The sequence below is a fragment of the Babylonia areolata genome, chromosome 19 (assembly GCF_041734735.1).
Source record: "Babylonia areolata isolate BAREFJ2019XMU chromosome 19, ASM4173473v1, whole genome shotgun sequence".
NCBI classification, from domain to species: domain Eukaryota; kingdom Metazoa; phylum Mollusca; class Gastropoda; order Neogastropoda; family Buccinidae; genus Babylonia; species Babylonia areolata.
Genome location: NC_134894.1, coordinates 21,185,764 through 21,210,793, shown reverse-complemented (window position 1 = coordinate 21,210,793; position 25,030 = coordinate 21,185,764). Strand labels below are relative to the sequence as shown.

The following is a 25,030-nucleotide window of genomic DNA, read 5'->3' as shown; positions in this document are numbered from 1 at the left end:
TTTACTACAAACGTCCCTCAAGTCGGTTAATGCCGACAAGAAATACTGATGACGGACATAATTTTCCCTTCAAACTAAGAAACGGTAACTTCGTATAATACATTTGTTGTATTATATTCATGTGAACCCATCATTTGAGGTTGAGGCCTAAATATGAATAAACCATTCTCATTCCAATTATCTCACTCACTCACTCTGTCTGTTTTTTGTTTTCTGTTGCAGGCAGCACAGAAACAGACAGTGACAAAGCGAGGGAGCCATTCTTCCTGCGTCCAGCGGAGAGGTAAAGAGCGCCGCACCCGCCGCCTGTCGTCCTTTTGTGGCACTTAAAGGGGCCGCCACTCGACCACATTGCCACCGCCTGTGACTGGAGTTAGCTGCTCCTCTTCTCTCCAACACTGCGGTGTGTGGGGGGAATAGAAGAACAGAACAGAACAGACTGAACAGCAGAGACACGGCCCACAGGGTGAAACCCCTCAGCTAGTAGTATCTTGTAGTGGAGTAGTATAGAGGCAGGGCTGAGTTGAGCTGAGCGCGCCACCACCACCACACACACCACCACCGACTGAGCCGCCCAGCAGATCCATAGAGAGGGGGCAGGGTTAGAGTTGGTTGGAGCAGAGATAGAGAGTAGAGAGAGAGAAGAGAGAGAGAGCGGCACTCACTTCGCCTGCAGCCAGCCCGTCGTGTGGCCCGCCCGATCCGCCGTTCGTTCGCTGGGCCAAAAGGATACATACAGCACAGCGCGAGCCGCGCTCGCCCCCCTCACTACCTCCCTGACTTCAGTAGTCGTGTCTGTTTTCTTCTACTACTTCGTCTTCTTCTGCTTTTACTTCTTCGGCGTCGCTTGGATACTATACTTCTCCTCGGCTCTTGTGTGCCCCCCAGCGACTACTGGGGGATGTGCGGGTTGATGGTGGTGGTGGTGATGGTGTGCTTGTGGTGTGCACTCCTGGATTAAGTCTTGTCTTGCCCCCTCCGTGCCTCAAGTGTGTGTGTCCTTTTGGAAAGCCCCTCCCGGCCACACAGAGGGATAAGCTTTCCGGATACTATTTCAAGGCAAACTCGGAGATTACGCACGAGAGTTTTCAGTGTTTGAAGCTAATCTGTAATGTCTAAAAGCGAACAAGGCCAAGTGCGCTTCCCTCCCAGGGCCTTCTTGAGAGACTGAGGGTGTTGTCTTTTTTGTCTTTTTTTCTTTTTTTTATTCTCCCTGTTTGATGATCAAGTGAGGGTTTTGCCTTCACGGGGGGTGCCTAAGTTGGATTGGCTACGCTGGTGAATCGTGGCGACACGGTCTAAGAATTTTAATAAAAATTCCTCGGATCTTTGGAGACAAAACATAAATCGTCGTGTTTTCTTTTGAAGGGTTGGCTTTGAAGGAAAAGGGTCGCTGTAAATTTGGAAAACACGATTTCAGTTTCCGGAAGAGAATGACTGCTGAGTTTTGTTGCATTATTTTGCGAACATGAGCGCGAGTTTGTTGTTTCCTTCAGTAAAATGGTCGTGCGATGATTAGAAATTTGTTGGCGGTCGGAAAATGTGATTGCAAAACACAAGTCATTTTCGTTGAGTCAAGTGAAAACGTGTAGGGATTTTTTTGCAATGTTGTGTAGTAAACATAAAGTGTACATGTACATCGCTGAGAATGTTGCCACTGCAGCCACGCGTGGTGTGTCAGTTTAAATCCCTGTACAGCGGCAGTCAGTGTGTGGACTAGACAACGTTACAGCTCTGGGAGCTTGGCGGATCTTACCTGTGCGTAACCTGAAGATTGTTACATCGCTGGGAAGAAACGATTTTTGCAGCCAGAGTGAGCATCTCAAACATTTCAACAGACGAGCTCCCCGTCTGCTTCTCGTTTAAAAAAAAAAAAAAAAAAAAAGCAGGGTGGGTTTGTTGTTTTTCTAGCCACCCCTGTGCTGACGTCACCCGGAAATGATGTCATTGCACTGCCGTGACGTCAGCGTGGATACCCGAGAACGGAGGATGGCTACGATGACATCCCCTACCGGACCCACCCGGAAAGGCTGTGTCCGCGGATGGAGGTGGTGGAGTACTGTGGTGATGGCGGTGGTGGTTCTGTGCGGTGCCAGCCTCCTGACCTTGGTGGAGGGGTCAAGGTCGGGGTACGTGCGCGGGGGCGGCGCGAGGTCACGCTGGCACCGCCAGGTCGCATGCCCCAAGGAGTGCGCGTGCCGGGACCGGAACCGCAAGGTGGATTGTACCAACAGGGCGCTCAACTACATTCCATCCGCCATCGGCAAAAACGTCAAGAGACTGTGAGTCCCCCCACAATCCCTTCAGAAGACACTCGGCTCCTTGAGTTTCTCTGCTCTGTCTTGTCTTTCTATCTGTACCTGTCTCATCACCATCATCATCATCAATATCATCTCCCTCTTCTTCTTCTTCGTTGGTTGGCTGCAGCTCACACGCTCACTCGTTATATATATGCACGAGTGGGATTTTACGTACCTGACCTGTTTTTACCCCACCATGCAGGCATCCAAGCTCCATTTTCGGGAGTGCTACAGTACATGCTGGGTTTGTTCTTGTTTCCATAACCCACCGATTTTTCTAACGATTATTCCAGGATCTTTAACGTTCGTATTGGACCTTTTGCATTCGCATACACACGAAGGGGGCTCAGGCACTAGCAGGTCTGCACAAAATGTTGACTTGCGAGAACTCTTCCATAACCCGCCGAACGCTGACATGGACAATAGGACTGATCTTGAATGTGCGTATTTTGATCTTCTGAATGCCGCGTCAGAATGCACGAGAAGTGGTTTCAGGCACGAGCAGATCTGCACGTTATGTTGACCTGGGAGATGGGACGAAAAATATCCACCCTTAATTTAACTCTCAAGGTGTTCCGAAACCAGGGATCGAACTCAGGAAGCTCGGGTGAGAATCCGAAGCTCTAACCACTCGGCCGCTACTGCTCTCTGTCTGTTTGTCTGTCTCTCTTTTTCTGTCTGTATGTCTGTCTGTCTCTCTCTCTCTCTTGCACTTATGTTCGTCTTTATCGTGGGACAGAATTGAAATTTATTCATGCAATGTGATGCTTTTGTACTGAGTATTTGTTATGTTTTCCTTTTCGTGAGGACAGGATGAAAACAAACCATTTGTGCTTATTCCTTTTTTCTCTGAATGAAAAAGATTCGTTCGTTCGTTCGTTCGTTCTCTCTCTCCCTCTCTCCCTCACACACACACACACACACACACACACACACACACGTACGTTTTGTCAGTCTTTCCTATTTCTTCCTCGTCTCTCTCTCTCTCTCTCTTCCCCCCCCCCCCCCCCTCTCCCCCCCCCCCCCCCCCCCTTCAGCCAACTGGTTATGGATCTGCCCACAATAACCAGCAACTGAACACTTACACTGCAGTGTATGTGAGTGGCCACACATACCAGCCACAACAGCAGCGCCCAGCTCTTGTGTAGAATGTAAACATTGGGCCTGACAGAGACAGAGGGTCTAAGAGGCAGACACCACGTGTCAACAAAACAAGGTCTCTGGCCCTGTCTTTCCCTCTCTCTCTCTGTATGTCTCTCTCTGTCTCTGTCTCTCTCTCTCTGTCTCTCTGTATGCACCCGTCGCCTTCACTTCTCTGTTTCTCTGTCTGTGTATCTGTATCTGTACCTCTCTCTCTATGTCCCTTTCCATCTCACTCTCTGTCAGTATCTCTCTCTGTCTGTCTGTCTGTCCCTCTGTCTGTCTGTTTGTCTGTCTGTTTGTGTCCCTCTCTGTCTCACTGTCTGTCTGTCTGTCTGTCACTGTCAGTATCTCTCTCTCTCTCTCTCTCTCTCTCTCTCTCTCTCTCTCTCTCTCTCTCTCTCTCCCTCGTACACGTACACACACATGTATTACATGTATTTAGTATTACAGCATTTAAGTGAGTATGATTATGTTGATTGATTGTGTGTTTCTTAGAGCAACGGACGGCAGATTCTATGGACCACATCCATATTTTTTTTCCGTGCATCAGTGTTTGTGTGACGTGCATGCATCATGTGCGTGCGTGTGTGTGTGTGTGTGTGTGTGTGTGTGTTGTGTGTGTGTGCGTGCGTGCGTGCAGTGTGTGTATGAGTGTGTGTGTTTGTGTGTGTGTGTGTGCGTATAAGCATGTGTGTGTGTCTATGTGTGTGTGTATGTGCGTGCGTGCGTGCGTGCTGTGTGTGTGTGTGTGTGTGTGTGGTCTTGTAATCTTGTGTGCTTCATGCCTGATTGATGTGTTAATGTACAGCGCGGCGTCGAGATGTTTGAATGAAAGCGCTGTGTAAATGCATTATTATTATTATTATTATTATTATTATCATCATCATCATCATCATGTTATTATCAACATCATTACTATTATCATTATTAGTAGTTGTAGTATCATTATTGTTGTTGCTGTTGTTGTTATTAATATGATTATTAGTGTTGTTACTGTCATTACTAATATCATTACTATGATGATTTCACAGAGAGATTGAGAGAGAGAGAGAGGGAAGGGAGAGAGCGGATTCTTCTCAGTTCATTCGCCGTCTCAGTCTCACACGTTCTTCAGAGTCCTCAAAACCAAATATTTGAGTACACACACGATCCTGTACTTGCAGCAAACCTTGTAATCTACACAGACCTAGACATATACACAGACAGACAGACATACAGACAGATAGCGTGTAGACCTTTATCTTAGTATGGGCTCGTGACAGCTGCTATTGGAACAGCGAACTCCTCGCTCTCTCTCTGTCTCTGTCTCCCTGTCTCTCTCTCTCACTCTCTCTCTCTCACTGTGTGTGTGTGTGTGTGTGTGCTCTGTCTGTTCTCTCTCTGTTCTTACTTTGTCTGTCTGTTTGTCTCAGTCTCTCTCTGTCTCTGTCTCTTGTCTCTCTCTCTCTCTCTCTCTCTCTCTCTCTCTCTCTCTTACTCTTTCACGTAGCTGTTGATTGGCAAGGACAACCTTGAGGAAAAAGCCATGCTAAAATCTTAATCCCTGAATAAAAACGTTTCTGAGTCTTGAGTCACCCTCCTTCCCTCCTTCCCTTCCTCCTCCCTCTCTCCCTCTCTCTCTCTCTCTCTCTCCCTTCCTCTCTTTCTATGTATCTCCTCCCACCCTCCCCTTTTCTCTTTTTTTTTCTTCCTTAGAGGCATGCATAAAAATACGCAGACAGATAGACAAACAGACAGATGGCCAGTATACATTTTTCGGTCTGAGTGTGGTCCTGCTTGGCATGAAGCTCAGTCCATTCACAAAAGGCAGTTTCACTGGCTACCCTTTCATACCAAGATCAAGTGCAAAAAAAAAAAAAAAAATCTCTCTCTCTCTCTCTCTCTCCCTCCCTCGATCTTGTTCTTGCCACCACAACGCAGCGGCTATTTTATTCACGAGGAGTGTCATTGTGCTCCCTGTCGCGGTGACTGGCAAGAAGAAAGAAGGAAAGAAAGAAAGGAAGGAAGGGAGAGAGAGAGGGGGGGGGGGAGGGGATGGAGGGAAGGAGGGAAAAGGAATTTGGAATGGTTTGAGAAAAAAAAAGTTCAATAGTATTTTTTCCACACTTGCTGACTCTGGCGAATCCGAAGGTTGGTTTCTCCCATGATTGTATCAGTGTCAATGTTACCACCACCCGTGCACCACTTCGTCTCGTCGTCGTCGTCGTCGTCGTCTTCTGTATTCGTGGGCTGCAACCCCCACGTTCACACGTATGACAAACATGTACCAGTCGGCTTTTACGGGTATCACCTGTTTTACCCCGGCATATAGAAAGTCAGATCCCTTGTCAGCGGTTTACATGCTGGGTGTGTTCTTTGTTTCCAAAACCCACCGAATTCTTAACACAGATTCCAGGATTTTAAGCGTTCGTATTTGATCTTCTGCATGCGCACACACACGATGGAGTGGGGGGGAGGCATTAGCAGGTCTGCACAAATGTTGACATGGGAACAGAGAAAAAAATCTCTACCCTTAACCCAACAGATGTGCCTAAACCGAGAATCGAACTCCAGAAACTCGGGCGAGAGTCCAGTGCTCTAACAGTAAGAGGTAGACTAAAAGAATCTTGGTAAAAGTCGACTTACGTGGGATAAAAGAGGCGACGTATCGAGCCACAGGCTCTTTCTTCTTCAGGCAAATGAAATGAGTGAGTGAAGGACAGAAAGATACAGACAGAGAGAGAGAGTTCAGGAAAGGAAAGTGATAAGAAGTCACAGGAAAGGACACAAAAAACAACAACAAAGAAGTGTGAGCAGAACTGTCGGTGTGAGTGTGTGAAGGAAAGAAAGGGTTCTGAAAGGGAAGGGGGGGGGGAAGGGGGAAAAAGGTGGGCGGAGGGTGAGTAGGGCAGGAGTGGGGAAAGGGGGTGGGAGAGACTGTCAGGGACAAATGAACAAGAAAGTAAATTAAAAATAATAAGTGGATTAAAAAAAATAATAATAATAATAATAATAAAGAAAAATGTTGTTCAATATGATTACAGTTAAGAAAGAAAAAGAAAGTGCTGTAACCATTCAGCCACTACACCTGTCGTGCACCACTTGTAGGCAGACATGCTGCAGATTAAACTCTGCTTGCTCCTTACTCTGTTTCTGTGGAAGAGTTTCAGTTTCAGTAGTGGAATAAAAAAAATAATAATAAAGAAAAATGTTGTTCAATATGATTACAGTTAAGAAAAAAAAAGAAAGTGCTCTAACCATTCAGCCACTGCACCCGTGCACCACTTGTAGGCAGACATGCCGCAGATTAAACTCTCTGCTTGCTCCTTACGCATACCCAGATCCAAACTCTCGACTGTTGGCTGCCGTTCTTTCTCTGTCTCTGGACATTGCAATTGGAATGAACTTCCTCTTTCGCTTCGTCAAGTCTCCACACTCAGCTCTTTCAAGTCTGGCCTTAAAACCCACCTCTTCCTCCCTTCCCTGCCTCTTCCTTGTCTTTAGTTTCTCCAGTTTTAGAGTTATGCGTGCGTGAGAATGACTGGTGCGAAAGCGCTTAGATTTGTCTCTGCACAAGATTCAGCGCTATATAAGTACAATTATTATTATTATTATTATTACTCAGTTTCTGTGGAAGAGTTTCAGTTTCAGTTTCTTAAGAATGCGTCACTACATTCGGACAAATCTTTATATTTTATATGTTCTACCACATATTCTAGGCAGATGCCTGACCAGCAGCATTACCCAACGAACTAAGGCATTCAGTGCATGTCATGCCTATGTACTTGTGACCATATCATAGTGGATTTCATCTGAGCAGAATTTTTTTGCAAGAGGACAACCCTTTTGTTGCTGATGCGCCAAGTGCTTGCTGTACACGGGACTTCGGTCTATAGTCTCATCCGAATGAATAGATACTCAGTTTGATTTTTTTTTTTCAGTCAAACTTGGGAGAAAGGGCGAGAGTGGGAATCGAACCTATTCCCTCACAGACACAATATAAAAAGTATATTGGCAGATGAATGTCTTTACCTCTCTCTCTCTCTCTCTCTCTCTCTCTCTCTCTCTCTCTCTCTCTCTCTCTCTCTCTCTCTCTCTCTCTCTCTCTTTCTCTCTCTCTCTGGGGACTGAGAGACAGGATGGGGTTGGGGTGGTGGAAGAGAAGGTGGGGGTGGGTGTTCGGTAAGAGAGAGAGAGAGAGAGAGAGAGACTTGTTGCTTTTTGCCTTGCCTATCCTATATGTATGTGTGTGTATGTGAGTGTGTGAGTGTGTGTGTGTGTGTGTGTGTGTGTGTGTGTGTACTTTTGTGCTGCAAATGTTTTTTCTTCATTAGCAAAACAAAACAAAACAAAAAAGAAAACAAACACAACTCCACCTATAATAACAATAATAATGATAATGATAATAATCATTATGATAATAGTAAAAATGATAATAGAATAATAATGATTATTATTATTATCATTAATAGTAAAAATGATAATAGAATAATAATGATTATTATTATTATTATCATTATTATTATTATTATTAGAAAGAGTTGTCAAAAAGAGAGTGAGGGAGTTTTATAGTAGTAGTGGTAGTAGTAGTAGTAGTAGTAGTTCACTACTTGTTATTGTGGTGGTGGTGCTGTTGTTAAAGATAAGGGGTGAGGGATGAAATCCTGTCCACTATGATGTTCGGATCCAAGAAAAGAAGTAGTAGTAGTAGTAGTTGTAGTTGTTGTTGTTGTTGTTGAAGTAGGGGTCACACACACACACACACACACACACACACACACACACACACACACACACGTGTGTGCGCGCGCGCAGTGTCTGATAAACGCGCGCGCGCACTCACACACACACACACACACGGGCGAAAAGAGAAAGAGAGGGAGTGGGTGTTTTGAGAATACAGCTGAGTCTGATTCAGCGTCAGCTAAAACGTTTCACCAAGAGGAAAGAAAATAGAGCTCAGGAAATGGGGTCGACATGGAGCTAGCACTCAGGAATTTCTTTCTTCTTCTGTTTCACACACACACACACACACACACACACACACACACCACATACGCGCGCGCGCGCGCGCTCCAACTGGTAATTTATGACTACAGCATCTGAACCGAAATATGTATTTGACGTGAGTAGCATATATAGTTTTTATATATGTTGTTGTTGACTACCTGTCTCAGTTTTGAAAATGTTATGGAATAAACATTTACTGCTATGCTTTGATAATCACGTCAACTTCGAATATGGATATTTTTTGCAGTTAGTGTCTGACACTTTGAGTTTGACCGAACCCCATTATTTTATTTGCAAACTGATGCTATTCCCAGACTCAATCGAATCCTAATATCAACCACAATGTTGTTATTACATTGAGGCCATAGTAAACTAGATATAAATACACATGTATACGCGTACGCCACGCGTGCATGTGCACAGAGAGAGAGAGAGAGAGAGAGCGCCATCAAATGAAATTGGCGGCTCACGCGCCATTGAATGACCAATGAGAAACCGCCATTTTAATGAAACAGGCGGCACGCGCACACAAGAACTGACCAATAGGAACTGACTTTCAAATGAAAGAGGCGGCACGCGCATGTCAAGAACTGACCAATAGGAAACCGTCTTCAAATGAAACAGGCGTCACACGCGCCCCAAGGACTAACCAATAGGAAAGCGCCCTCGAAAGAAACGGGCGCCACGCACACCAAGGACTGGCCAATCAGCGTGAACGTACATTGTAGGTCAGTGCTGGAAGGAAGTCTCAGTGAAGTCCCTGAAAATGAAGAACAGACGTAAACTCAAAGAGACATAAATAAAGTCTTAATTAAGTGCTGCTCTGCTGATATTGGCAGGACTGATGATGATCGCTCGACTTGGAACAGACACAGATTCTTTGTCCCAATCTCCATTTTTCTTGATGTGTCTGGGAGGACATATTTTTGATCCGTCTGTAACAGTGGTTGGACATCTAACTTATGCGTGTGTAACTAATGTCACTTAAAATGGAAAGACGTTAAAGTGAAGAAGAATAGCATTTGTATTTGTATTTTTTTGTGTGTGTTTTGTATTTCTTTTTATCACAACAGATTCCTCTGTGTGAAATTTGGGCTGCTCTCCCTTGGGCTGCTCTCCGTAGGGAAAGCGCATCGCTACACTACAGCGCCACACATTATTTTTTCTGCGTGCAGTTTTATTTTGTTTTCCAATCGAAGTGGATTTTTCTACAGAATTTTGCAAGGGACATCCCCTTTGTTGCCGTGGGTTCTTTTACGTGCGCTAAGTGCATGCTGCACACGGGACCTCGGTTTATCGTCTCATCCGAATGACTATTGTCCAGACCTCCACTCAAGGTCTAGTGGAGGGAGAGAAAATATTGGCGGCTGAGCCCTGATTCGAACCAGCACCCCCAGATTCTCTCGCTTCCTAGGCGGAAGCGTTCCCTTAAGGCCATCACTCCACTTTGGTGAGCAGGCCATTGGTGGAACATTGGTGGGCATCTATCTCAAGCGCCCGTAACAACGGGTGGTCTTCATAATGCGTCTGTAATAGTTGGTGGGCACATCCACCCAATGCGAATGTAACACTGAATGGGTATCTACCTCATGTGCAATAATAGTAATGATAGCTTTACAACAACAATAATAATAATAATGATAATAAAGATAAGAAGAAGAAGAACAGTAGTAATAATAATAATGAACAGTAGTAATAATAATGATGATAATGGTAACGATGATGATGTAAACAGTGATAATTCAAAAGGAAGCCTAACTTTAAAGTGAAAGCGCGGAAAGGAAAGAAGGGATGGAGGAAGTCGGAAAAAAAGAGAAAAGGTTGTGGTTTTGGGGTTGTTGTTTTTTTTTGGGGGGGGGGGGGGGGGGGGGGGGGGGGGGGGGGGGGGGGGGGGTTGGAGAGAGAGAGAGAGAGAGAGAGAGAGAGAGAGCTATATAACATATAACTGGGCGGTGTCATAAAGAGAAACTCGACAAGGCCAAACACTTAGTCATTCCCCGTTGGGTTGCATTGGGAAAAAAATGAAATTGGGGGGGAAAAAACAAAACAAAAAAAACCGGTTCACGAAACTGGAACCGTTTTTCCGAACCGCCACAGTCATGTAATTAGGTTTTTTTCGGCACGTACCTTTTTTTTTTTTCCTTTTTTCTTTTTTTTTAACCGGGCAACTCTCCCCCTAATATCCTTTGTCCTTAACGCTTTGTCCACTGTACACCTAGAAATACCCCCTTCACTTTCCTGTCCGTGTCCATTCTCACGCTGTCCACTAAGTGGTCAGCTGGTCAGTGTCACACAATGTGACAGGTCATTGCCCGCGTGTCTATTGTGGTTGTGGTGGTGATGGTGGTAGAGGTAGTGGTGGTGGTGGTGGTAATGGTGGTAGTGGTAGTGTCAAGTCCACTGAGAAGCAGCCAGGCTTGCCCTGTCTGAGACAAACCCTTGGGGTGAGAGGGGGGAATGGAGGGGGGGGGGGGGAACGGAGGGGAGGGGTGTCTTTCTTTGTTCGAAATGACCACCAAATGGTTGTTTGTTCTGATTAGCCCTCCACTTTAATTCTTTTCATTTTATTTTGTCTTATTGTATTGTGTTTTATTTTGTTTTGTTTTATTTTATCTGTTTATTTGTTGTTGTTTTTGTCATCAACGTACTGGTTTAGAACTTACGGATTTAGTTCTTCTTCTCCTCCTCCTCCTCCTCCTCCTCCTCCTTCTTCTTCTTCTTCTTCTTCTTCTTCTCAGTGTCACTCCAGCACGTCTGATGAATGACAATCATCCTCTCCAAGTCCTGTCTGGAACCATGGAGCTTGGTGCACAGTAGGATTCGTGTCGACCACACATGGGTTTACTTGATACATGAAAGCCCCTTTTCTTCTTCTTTTTCTGTTGAGATCTGTCTCTGCCAACCTACCTCTGTTGTTTTTCTTTTTTTTTTAATTCTTTTTTTTTCCATCCCCACTCTTCCCTCCCCGATAGAGCAGAAGAAAGAGAAGGAAAGAGAAGTAGGAGATGACGACGATGATGATGACAGGGACGTTGAATAAGAAGAAAAAATACGGAAAGAAAGAAAGGACAGGGGAAAAAAAACAACAACGAAACAAGCAAAGATAGTTAGATATATACATAGGAAAAGAAAGAAAGAAAGATAGAAACAAAGAAAGAAAGAAAGTAAGGAATGAAGGAAAGCAGAAACAAAGAAAGAACAGAGGGGTGGGGGGGGGGGGGGGGGGGGGGAGAAACCTCGCATAGAAGTATCAACAAGATTTAGTGACAGCTAACCCAGTGACACAGTATAGAGTAGAAAGAAGAAGTGGAACATGTTGTATAGGAGAACATATCGTTCAGAAGTCCGGATCTGCAAAAGGCAGCCAGCAAGCAATAATCAGGCAGAAGAGGAAAAAGAGGAAAGGGTGGGGGAGAGAGAAACACAGCAGTAGCAGAGCCACAAAACAGCAGGAGCCAGCCAGTTGCTCACTTTGTGCACGTACAAATCGGGAATCCGTCACGGCAGCGTAGAGTGGTGAGGTTGGAGCCCATGCCACGGTTAGCTTCCTGTGTTTCTGTTGGTGATGATGGCACTGGGGTGGTGCCATAGGCAGACAGACAGAAAGGGGGAGGAAGGAGGGAGAGTATATATATATATATATATATATATCTGTGTGTGTGTAGTAGTAGTAGTAGTAGTAGTAGGCCTCCTTCGGTCATGGCTGACCATGGATAGAGTATATCCGACCTAGTGTCTAATTGGGCTGTCTGCTCGGACCAAGTAGCGTCGCCTGTGACTGTAGAGACCGATGCGAGAGAGTCTCTGTCGCAGCGGTCACATGTGTAATCTGATCTGGTCTGTTGGCTGCCGTCCCTTTTCTGCGAGCTCGCTTTTCTGCAGCAGCAGCTGACAATTTGTCCTTGTGAGGACAAACTGTATGTATGTATATAAAGAATTACAGCCAAGGCTGGCGAAATTTCTTCACGAATGTTTCTTTCCATGATAATTATGCTCATGTTTATGTATTATTGTGTATTATAAAACCTTATGGTTTTATGACAATAGAATATTCTGTTCTGTTCTATACGTGTGTGTGTGTGCGTGCGCGTGCGCGTTCGTGCGTGTACGTGAGATACGTGCATATTTATACGTTTATCTGTCGCGTGTTTGTAATAATTGATATGCATGCGATAGTTTTGGACCATGAGTGCACACGTATACAGTGTGCGTTTGTGTGTGTGTGTGTGTGTGTACGTGCGCGAGCGCGCATACATTGCTGTACATGTGCTGTTGTCATTATCATTTCTCATTTTGTTATGTATGGTTTGTTTTTTTTTAAGAAAAAATCATAGAGGTTTTCTCCATCGAAAGTTGGGTAATAATGATAAAACTTTGTGAAGATTTTGTTGTTGTTTTTCCTCTCTTTTTTTTTCCTTGTTTTTCTTTTCTTCTTTTTTTAATCCACGGACGCAACAGGGGGAAACCCGCCAGGAAACTGTAGACCAGATAATGAATGAAGTGTCGAACACATGACTGAATCTGTGAACATTAATACAGAGGCCTACGGCGTTTGGAATGTGCCACTGAATTGATGCTGTCCACAAATAGCCTAGTAAAAAAAAAAAAAATGAAAGAAAAAAAAAAAAAAGAAACGAAGGAAATAAAGCAATGGAAGAAAAAGCGTAAAAAGAAAAAAAGCAAACAAACAAAACACAACAAAATGAGGTGTTAACCTTGTCTCGAAGAAGTGTGATAAAAATGTCACCAGCTTGAAGAAGAGAAAAGAAAGCAATAAGCAATCGTGTTTTGTCGTTTGTTTGTTTGTTTGTTTTGTTTTGTTTTGCTTTAATCATCCGTCACAGACTAAAGATGCATTTTCATCAGGAAGATTTTTTTTTCTCTCTCCTGTTGATCTATAGTTGTGGTTAATTGTGACATACAAGTTTCAAATAAAAACACTGTCTAGATAAGAATTATAAAATGTGAGACCTACACATTACTTTGCGTGTCCCATATAGAAATAAAAACACTGATCACACCATAAATGTAGACCTACACATTAGTTTTCGTACTTTGCATGTCCCATATAAAAATAAGATACACTGTTTGCACCACAAAACGTAGGCTTACTCATTAGTTTTCTGACTTTGCATCTGTGTGTGTGTGTGTGCGTGTGTGTGTGTGTCTCACACACAGGCACACACACACACACACACACACATATGTATAACACACACACACACACACACACACACACATATATATATATATATATATATATAGAGAGAGAGAGAGAGAGAGAGAGAGATGTATATATATCGAGAGACACACACACACACACACACACACACACACACATATATATATATATATAGAGAGAGAGAGAGAGAGAGATGACTCTTCAGTGTGAATCAGAGCGTCAGGAAGCTGTGTGAAAACCTTTCCTAAAGAGGTCCACAGGACAACGTAACCAGAACGGCATGGCCACCGGGGGTTGTGTTTGATCGAAGTCATATATTCCCGTCTGCCCGTAAAGCTAGGCCGGTGACATTGATGACAGCTATTAAAATAACTAATGAGGCAAGAACATTGATCTTCCTTTCCCAAATCTGTCGTCTCTGTCGTCTGTCTGTCTGTTCTGTCTACGCGCGCGCGCGCGCGTGTGTGTGTGTGTGTGTGTGTGTGTGTTTAGTGCTTCTCTCCCTTACCCGCAACCTTTTTTTTTTCTTCTTCTTTTTCATTCTACGTCTTACTTTCTTTTCCCTTTTCATTTTTTTTATATGTTATAACAACTGTAAAAGAAATGTAAACAATAGATGTTAAGCAAATTTAAATCAAACTATTTTATTTCGATTTATTCTAAACAGACTACGAATATGAAATGTATCAGCCAACCAACCAACCAACCAACCAACTTCCCCCCCTCTTTCTCTCCCTCTCTCTCTTCCCCTTCTCTTTCTCTCTCTCTCTCATTCCTTCTTTCTGTATTTCTTTCTTTCTCCCTCCACCTCTCTCTTTCTCTCCTTATTCTCTTTCTCTGTAAATACCTTTTTTTTTACAGTTCTGTTGGACACTCACATCCAGCATGCCTAAAACCTACTCACCCGTCAATGGCAAAGAATTTGCCTGCGAGCGTTTTGTACATTTATATGAACACCCTCTCTGCACAGGCTAAACTCCCCTTCAACACCCGAAACTTCAAGAGACTTTACAGATAAGATGAGATGAATTTTATTATCTCATAAAGAGAACTTTCACCAAGTGCGGCAATACAAGCCTGGACAATTACTCAACACTTAAAACATTAAACATTACATTTATGAAAAAAAGAAGCAAAATTATGCATTATATGTACATAAAAAGCATTGAACATAATCACTTTAACGTTTTGTACTTGACATAATACGAGGTTCACACACAAAAAAGTTAAGGACAAACTGATGCTGAAGTTTCAACAAACAACAGTGTATGCAGCCAACGTGATTTAGCATCAGTGAAAACCAGACAAGCTTTCTTGCGAGTGCACTTGAGATTTTTTTTTTTTTTTTTTTTTTTTTTTTACAATGAAGCAACACACCTGTCGTTTTTTAACCACTGAACAACTGCAATAACGTTTTGGCTGAAACATAAAGTTCTGAAACGCCTTTTAAAAAAAATCTGTTCATGATGCACGCATGCCCGAAACAGTTCTTTGTGCATTGAATGAGACCCGCCCCCCCCACCCCCCACCCACCCCAAATCCCCCCCCCCCCACTCCACTCGCACCCCCACACCCCCAGTTGATAGACCATTTGCATCCCGTACAAGTCAGGTAATTTCTCGATAATTTTAACGGTTTATGAAAACATAACTACTTTTGTGAACTCTGTATAATGAATCCGTTTGAAGGATTCGAACCGTGATGTTACACATGCTGATATTTCGCAATATCAGTTTTCGCATAGTCACATATTTTCGGCTTGATGATGATACTATTATCATTATTATTATTATGTTGTTGTTCTGTTCATATTGTATTATTATTATTGGTGGTGGTGTTGTGAGGGACTACTTCGTATCAACCTCACCGTCGTGTGAATCCCCACTTGATGGTAAAGTCGTTGAACACAGTGCACAATATATAGTAGTACTCCACAAGTAGAGAACCTGCTTTCATGTTCTTCCATGGGAACGTGGAGTGGAGTACCGACCCTGGAACAGTTATTTCTGACTCTCTACAGGTTGGAAAGTCCCATGGGGATTCTGCATCCTCCCCCTGTCGTTCTCTTTAACCTTTCTTGCATGCACGGGGAAAAGGTAACGCGGTCTCTGCCCCAGCTGTGCCGTGCCGTCCTATCTACTCTATCAGTGTCTAGTCTTTCACAAAGCCCCTCGTACGCCTATACTCGACTTGGTAGAACTTTCCATGCAGCTGAACTTCCTGTACTGTTGTTCTGGTTCTGTCGAAGGTGACTTTACTTATCAGGCCATATATATATATATATATATATATATATATATATATATATATATAGATAGATAGATAGATAGATAGATAGATGTACCCACGACCGCCAGAATTGGAAAATGTGTGATGCATTCAGCAAGTGCAGCGCAGCGCCCACCCTCCCCCAACGACCAAAACTTATCAGGTTTCAGGACCAGTTACAACGACAGTGACCTGAATGGCTTTTTTTCTTCTTCTTCTTCTTTTTTTTTTGCGGTTGGCTTGGGTGATAAGCAGCATGGTTTTATTTTGTTTTACTTATCCAATCTTTTTTTCTTTTCTTTTTTACTTTCTGTGAATGAACCATCATTTTCTTTATGAACACATCACTGGCCAGAGTATGTCGTGTATGTGTATGTCAGTATTTACAGACTTTGATCGGCTGCACACCATCTTCGTCATCAATGCATATCTTGTTGTTGTTTTTGTTGTTGTTTGTTTTTCGTCAGGGTTTTGGGGGCAGGTCTTGTCGATGTTGTTGGCCGATTTTGTCAAGAATGCAACAAACGGGGGGTGGGGGGGGGGGGGGGGGGGGCGGAGACTGTCTCTGTCTCCTTATCCTTTGTATGTATGATCCATTATACAGATCCTAAGCCTAGAATTCGATCATTCTGAAAAGAAAGGAGGAAAAAAAGGGTGTGTGTGTGTGTGGGGGGGGGGGGGGGGGGGTGAAGGACAGAAAAGAAACGCTCTGACAATGGAAAACTAACCCCCAGAATGACAACGAACTCTTTCAAAACCCTTCCGGAGGTGACAGATTTCCTGGCCGCCCGCCTGTCTGTGGCAATGGAAAAGAGGGCACTGCTTTGCATGCCTCATAATATGGGTCACTTCACTTGATCCCCTTCTTACCTCTGAACGACATGACGAAGGCAGCTCTGTGGCTGCATTGTGACGAATAGCCAGCCAGCCCCCCCCCCCCCCCTCAGTTGTCAAACATCATCTCAATTCTCACTGAGAGAGAGCTGTAATTTCCATGACTTTGAACACGTTTCAGTGCTGATTCAGCACTCTGATCTTGGTCTGGATGTTCCACATGACGCTTTGATTTTCCATTTGGTGTTGAAGGGTTTTTTTGTGTGTGTTTATTTTTTTTTTTAAACAACAACTAATTTTCACCTTGATTGAGTTTGTATAATTTATTACATCAAACAGTCTGCACGTGTTAAGTTTTCTTTAGCCATCTCTTCCACCCACCTTTCCATGTTGCTGTCTCTGTCTCTGTCTCTGTCTCTGTCTGTCTGTCTGTCTCTCTCTCTCTCTCTCTCTCTCTCTCTCTCCAGCATCTCTCTTTTCCCCCTCCTCCTCTCCTCTCCCTCCGCCCGCCCCTCTCCTCCCCTTCTCTGTCCCAAATTACCCCGACTTACATTAGCACACTGGTGTCATCACACAAACAAGCACGCGCGTTCGCACGCACACACACCCTACTTCCACCTCACACACGCTGCACGCGCACACGCACACGCAGAAGGGGGCCAGTGAGGGCTGCGGGGGTGGGGGGGGGGGGCATTGGGGGGTAAGTGGGGGCGGGAAGACTCGAAGGGCTGGTTGGTTGGGTCGTGGGGAGGTGCGGAAGACGGGGGGTGGGTGGAGGGGGCAGTGTCTAGAGACAAGGTAGGTAAACCACTGTCGTCAGGTAGTCACGCACATGCCGACATAATTAGCGCGATGAAAGCAGACTGTGTCCACAGCCGCTGTTTGCGAACCCTTCCAACTGTATGTCTGTCTGATTGTCCGACTGTGTGTCAATGAAGTTATTGTTATCATTGTTAATATTATCATTATTATGACTATGATTATTATCATTATCATGATTATTATATTATTCCATCACATCATTATTATTATTCCATCACATATTTAGAACACTACCTTCACCAAGAATTTGATATCCATCAATTTAGACGCCAGAGACAGGCAGACATGGCATCAAAGGAATGGAATATCATGCTTCCTGATTATAAGAGTTTGAAAAAAAGAAACACTAATAAAGGTGACACTCGTGCATTTATAAACCAGTCACTGACTCTAAAATCACTGCATGTCCAACCCCTCCCACACCCTACTTAACTACTTACCCTCCGCCATTTTTTCTCTCTTTTTTTGTTCTTTTTTTCTTTTTGCTGTTGTTGTTTTGTTTTGTTTTATTTTATTCTATTTTTTATGTGTTTTTTTTTTTTTGTTGTTGTTGTTGTTGTTTTTGTTTTTTTGTTGTTTTTTTCTTCCTCTCACTCTTGCTTTTTTTCTATTTTTTTTCCGGCTGTGGAAAAAAAGAAGAGGGGGTAGGGGAGGGGAGGTAACTGGCGGCTAATTTGCATAGTCGCAAGCTTGTGCGCAGAGTACGGCCTGAGGCAATAGGAGCAAAAGCAAGAAGCCCTCCCTCACCTCCCTCTTCGGCAAGGGGTCTGGAGGGGTTGGGTGTGTGTGTGTGAGGGGGATGGGGGGGGGCGTGGGGGAAGGGGGGGGCGGAGGCGTGGTGGATGGGTGGGGAGGGGGGCGGTGTAGGATGGATTTTAATGGAGACAGACTGCTGTTCTCCTCCCCGTCTCCATCTAAATCACCCCAGGGGTGATTGCCCGTCCTATAGTTTTAAGTGACGTGGACAAAGAGTGGGTCGGGGGGGTGGGGGTGGGGGAGTGAAGGGGAGAAGGGTTGGGGGGGAGGGTTGAGACTTGGGGGGAGTGGGGGTGTAGAGGGGAGGGGTGTTAGAAGTAGAGAGAAGGGCACATGCGGTGGATTGAGAGAGGGAGAGAGAGAGAGAGAATAAATTGTTTATTTTATCGAGGGAAAGTGGAATAAGCACATTAGGCTTCTTTTCATCCCGCCCAGCTCTCATGAAGAAAAAGGAAACAAATACAATAAACATGTAATTCAAGAACCATAACGAGAGAGAGGAGAGAGAGAGAGAGAGCATTATGTGATTACATAAGAATAGTCTGTATCTTTGATATATTGCATAATAAATGAATAGGATTTTTTTTTCTTTTTTCTTTTCTCTATAAATAATTCGTATATCTTTCATCCGACAAGTTCGTGTGGCCATTGTAAGTGATTGCGAGCACAATGACTCAATATTTTGTATTAGTTACAGGAAATGATTATGCAATATTTTCCTGTACCCCCTATGGGGTTTTCTGGAGAGAGAGGGAAAAAAGTCCTGTCCTGTTGCGCTGCATGGAGAGGCAGAAGGACAGACAGACAGACAGAAAGATACAGACACAAGGGGACTTTTGCGTTGTTGAATACCGACTGAGCCCTCCTCCATTTTCCCCTTGTCCCAGTTGTCGTTTTCCAATTTTTTTGATTGTGACAGATCTTATCTGAAGAATGTGCATGGATGAGTGAACAGCATATAGGACAACGATGGGTATGGAATGTGTGTGTGTGTGTGTGTGTGTGTGTGACAGAGACAGACAGAGGAGAATTTACAGACGCAATGGGAAAGGCTGTTCATATGTAAATGTCCCGATGCCGCTGCATATTTTATACATGATTCTCGAGACACTTAACTTAGTTGTCGGTATCAGCATAGGGAGATAATTGAGTCATAGGAGAGAGGAGAAGATAATTTGGGTTCGGGTGTTTCATTCACACAGACCACAGACACTAGAATTCATCGTGTCTGACACAGGCCATTGCCCCTCATGAAAGGGTGCAGTGTATGGGGGTGCAGTGTACAACATTGTTAAACTTACAAGTACACACGGTGAATCATTCAGCAAAGAAATGATTACATCAAAATTGGTCATAATCGAAATAATTTTATGTAGAGGTGAATTGACAGATTTCTTACAAATGCTTTCTTTAAGTTTAATGGCTATCGAAGCTACAATAGGTAAATTGAGAAAATTTCTTACAATACTTTTTTTTTAATGGCTTTCGAGCCTACAGTAAGCTTATAGCTTGCTGCTAGTTCGGCTTATTTATTGTTGATGTATTTGTATTTGTATTGTATTTGTATCTCATTTTATCACAACAGATTTCTCTGTGTGAAATTCGGGCTGCTCTCCCCAGGGAGAACGCGTCGCTGCATAACAGCTTTTTTTTTTTTTTTTTTTTTTTTTTTTTTGTTTGTTTGTTTGGGGTTTTTTTCCCTGCGTGCAGTTTTATTTGTTTTTCCTATCGAAGTGGATTTTCCTACAGAATTTTGCCAGGAACAACCCCTTTGTTGCCGTGGTTTCTTTTACGTGTAAACCAAAAATAGATACATGGTTCTCAAATATGAACAGAGGGCAAGATGAAATAATGATTATTAAATAAGAACAGATGGTAAGTCAGCTACGAATGATAAAATGAAATAAATAATGGGGGGAAAAATAAATCACTCGCGCACTCAGTTGTCATGACATGACTGTCAAAGAAGAGAGGCTACAGAAGTCGTGAGAGGGTAAAATGTGGCGATATTACATAAAATACGATTCTGTTTCACACCGCGCTTAGTGAACGACTGAATACAGAAGACCGATCAAAGAGCAGGGCGAGATTTAATCACGTTTTTGTTTGTTTGTTTGTTTGTTTGTTTGTTTTTTCGATTAGTATCACCCATACCCTTTCCAAGACTTAAGTTACTCTTCTTTGAAACATATTTTCCGGCAGTTGAGAGCATGAGCGATTTGTATCTGCAACTTGAAACAAGTTACACCGGCGGAAGATCGTTTGACGATTATATCTAGTGCCGTATATACCCTGTCTTTGACTATTACATTCGGTCGCTAAAGTAACTTGAAAACAGGAAAGAGGAACATCAACTTAGCTAAGCAGTACTAACATCGGGTATTTCGCTTTTTTTTGTTTTTTTTTGCTTTTTTTGTGTGCTTTTTTCTTATTATTTTTCTTTTTTTTTTTCACGTGTTGCTCCATCATTGGAGCTCGTGGCAGCCTGTGTTTGGTCTGTACCAGTCTGACTTCTTTCAGATATCTTCTGATGGGGATTCCAGACAACTGCTTTTGGCACAAAGGCTCTGAACGTTTTATTTTTCTTTTCTTTTTTTTTTTTTTCTTTTTCTTTTTTGCCCCTTCACCCATCTGCTGAAAAGCGCTACTGCAGAAAGTACTCAGCGGAAATAAAATAAGAAAAGAAAAAAAAGAAAAGAAAAAAAAAAAAAAGAACGTACTGGACGGAATGCTTAAAGACCAGAAACTTCCGGCTACTATGAACACATTACCACTTTTTTCACTAACTAGTTACCGCTACTACTGTAGAAAGAAAAAAAAGGTGAACAACTCAAAAAACAAAAACAAAAAACTGTGAAAATTACTGAAAATAATTAAAACTATTGTATGAATATACATACATACATATTATATATACATTTCTATATATACATACATGTGTGTGTGTGTCTGTGTTTGTGTGTGTGTGGAAGCCACACACAAACACATAACACACACACACACACACACACACACACACACACACACACACACAGAGAGAGAGAGAGAGAGAGAGAAGATTCGCTGCATCAGAAACGAAAGATATTTATGTATTTTCATAGAGGTATGTGACACACACTTCCCTTATGTCTAATAAGAAATTCTATTTACTATCATCAGAGAATATCATTCAATATGACATTCCTTCTACATAAAACACTACTATACGCTATTCAACAACAACAACAACATCGACGACGACGACTACAAGTCCAGTAGAAGGAAAGAAGGAACAAGACAGGATGGGAGACTAGAATTTGAAGGAGAAAGAGAGAGAGAGTGGGAGGGAGGGAGACAGAGAGACAGTGGGAGGGAAGGAGATAGAGAGAGAGAGAGGGTAGGAGGGAGGGAGATAGAGAGAGAGGGAGGGAGATAGAATGAGAGGGAGGCAGATATATAGAAAGAGAGGGAAAGAGAGGGTGGGGGGAAAGGAAATAGAGAGAGAGAGAGAGGGTGGGAGGGAGGGAGATGGAGAGAGAGAGAGAGGTGGGAGGGAGGGAGATGGAGAGAGAGAGGGGGTGGGAGGGAGGGAGACAGAGAGAGAGAGAGGGTGGGAGGGAGGGAGATGGAGAGAGAGAGAGAGGTGGGAGGGGATTGCAGGTTTAACTCCCCATGAACGTCAGTGTGTGACAAAAGCAAGTCACCAACAACCCCATAGAGTATCGTTGACTGCACCGAGTTGAGCCCGACTCGCTAAGTGGGTCTACACTAGGAGACCCTATCTGTGTCTCTGTGTCTGTCTCTGTCTGTCTCTGTCTGTATGTTTTAGTCTCTCTCTCTCTCCATCCACCTATCTCTCTCTCTGTCTCTCTGCCTCCCCCCTCTCTCTCTCTCCATCCACCTATATATATATATATATATATATATATATATATATATATATATATATATCTGCCCCCCCCTCTTTCTCTCTCTCTCTCTCCATCCACCTATCTCTGTCTCTCTGCCTCCCCCCTCTCTCTCCATCCACCTCTCTCTCTCTCTGCCTCCCCTCTCTCTCCCCATCCACCTATCTCTCTCTCTCTATCTGCCTCCGCTCTCTCTGCCTCCTATCTCTCTCTGCCTCCTCTCTCTCTCTCTCTCTCTCTCTCTCTCTCTCTCTCTCTCTCTCAGACTGAAACCTATGAGGACATGATATATGAAAGATTGTAATTAATACCGCACTTTGTTTTCCTGGTGTCAGTCTGAATTTTTCTTCAGTGGGAAAGGCCTGTTGTCGAAGTAACATGAAACGCGTTATATAACGCCCTTTACGCTTCAATGCTAGACATATCATGACCTGAAAGCCGGAGGCGGAGATAGGATTGTTTGTGGTTTTGTTTGTGTGTTGTTGTTGTTGGGGGTGGGGGGACAGTGTTTGTGTTTATTTGCGCTTTTTTGTTTGTTTGTTTGTTTGTGTGTTCTTTGCCTTGTTATTACTTTGCTATTACAAATACGTTTTATCAGACTGTTGTTATTATGTATATACATTTATACACACAGACACAGACAGACAGACAGACACACACACACACACACACACACACACACATATATACATACATACATATATGTATATATACATATATGTTTGTGTCTGTGCGTGTGTCGGTGTTAGCAACGAAACAGTTCATAATCTGACTTCTTAAGTTTTCATGGTGTTCTGTTATAGCCACATCGGGATGGTACAGACAACACTAACAAGTGAATCTGGGAAAACATTGTCTGTTTGTGGGGGGGGTGGGGGGGGGGGAGAAAAACGAAAAAGAAGGTGAGCCATGGGCTTAGTAAAGGAAGGTAGAACCCAATCTTCTCCTTCCGTCGTTTCAAACAGTCCGAAGATATCAAATACTGACCAGTGCCCTTGTGGCACAGGCCCACAGTAGTACCCCCTCCCACATCCTGTGCAGTCCTGCCCCACCTTCGACGTTCTGAGACGCCAGGCATGTCCCAGCCCGGTGGAACTCCAAGAAAAAACTGTGGGGACCGGTGGGGTCCCTGCGACGGACCGCGGACTTCGCTGTCTTGACCGGACTGAAAATCTAGCGTGGGGAGGGAACGCGGAAGAAGAAGAAGAAGAAGAAGAAACAGTCCCGGACTGAAGTCGGGTATCCATTCACATCTCGGTGAAGTGAGAAAATTTGGAGTAAACTTGTCTTTCCTAAGGACACAACACCATCATGCCGAAACAGGGCTTCGAACCCAGATCACTGATCAACACTTTGCAGAAGTAATAATAATAATAATAATATTTTATTTTTATATAGCGCTATAATGCAAGCATTAGCAAGCTCTAAGCGCTTTACAATCCAGTACCTAAAGTGAAACAAGAAAGCATATAAAAAGTAGTAGAAACATAAAACAGAATCATTAATATTATAAAAAATACAATGCATAAAACTCACAAAGTAATATACTATCAATACTACAACTGTTACACTCCAGCACTCACACTAACACACACGCACAGACACACACATGATTAAACGGCTGAGATGACAGCAATTTTCACTTAAAATACATACATGTAAAAAGGAACATAATTGTGATCTACATGCTACAGATTTTGTAAAAATTCAATTGTAAAATAAAATTTTGGATAGAAAAGGTAAAAGGGGTAAAAATTGGGTCATTCTCCCTTTCGAACCACAACACCACTATCCATCTACCCACCCCCATTCTCTCTACTCTCCCATCACATACACTCACATTGCCATTGTTCCTGGGACAACTGCTCTATTTTGAGTTTTTAGTCCAAAGCCTAACCAATTCTACCACGGCGCCTCCGAATTTCTGTAGTTTCATTTTCGAGTATGGTATATTCCACACTGATCTTCGTGGGAGGTAGTGAGATTTTTTTTCTCCTGAGGCCGTTTAGCACTGCAGCCGTAATGTCAAACAGCATCAAGTTTGACACGAAAACGGTACCATAAAACAATACAACGTAACGCCATAAAGCGCCACACGACACAACAGACGACCATACTGCACCCCGTACAATCTAAAACAAACGACACTCTTCAATAAACACTGTCATAGAACAACAACAACCCTCCCCCCCTCCCCCCCCGTCCCCCCTTCCCCTTCCCCTTCCCCTCCTCCTCCCACCCAGCACGGGTGGGGTAAGGGGTACAGCAGCACAATGCCACCAAACAGCGTGCCATCGTCATACCCGTTCCGCACAGAACGATGCTGGCACTGGAATTCCATTTTCCTTCCGCCATTACCTGCGCTACTGGAGCCAGACGGCACCCGTGCTTCCAGACAACAGTTCTCATGATTCTGCTGTCTCCTCCACTTAGCCTCTCCCCTCTCTCTCTCTCTCTCTCTCTCTCTCTCTCTCTTTGCATCACTGTCTCTTTTTCTCCCTGTGTGTCTTTCTGTCCTCCTCCACCCACCACCACCACCCCTCTCCCGAAAGAGAGACACAGACAGACGCGTCAAGACAAAATTCTTTATTTTCAAGGATAATGGATGAACCTTGACGTGCGTTTGTGTTTTGTTGTTTTGTTTTGTTTTACATCCAGTCCCCGCCCTGAAATAGGGTCTACACTACACAATACTGCATAAGGCCATAAACATGGTAATAATAGGATACATAGAAAAGAAAAGAAAGAAAACGCGCGCGCGCGCGTACACACACACACACACACACACACACACACACACGAGCGAGAGAGAGAGGTGGATGAAAAAAAATGCATACTATGCTTCCTCT

The 25,030-nt window shown here is 43.6% G+C and overlaps 1 protein-coding gene across 2 annotated transcripts in view; it reads left to right on the top strand.

The window, feature by feature from the left end:
* The first annotated feature begins 589 nt into the window (after window positions 1-589).
* The window catches only part of LOC143293535 (slit homolog 2 protein-like), a 280,554-nt gene continuing 256,113 nt past the window's right edge, over window positions 590-25,030 (top strand). For both annotated transcript variants that reach the window (XM_076604455.1, XM_076604454.1), the window contains exon 1: window positions 590-2,282. In XM_076604455.1, coding sequence (XP_076460570.1) covers window positions 1,939-2,282 — 344 coding nt within the window. In that variant the 5' untranslated portion in view covers window positions 590-1,938. The remainder of the gene's footprint in view (window positions 2,283-25,030) is intronic.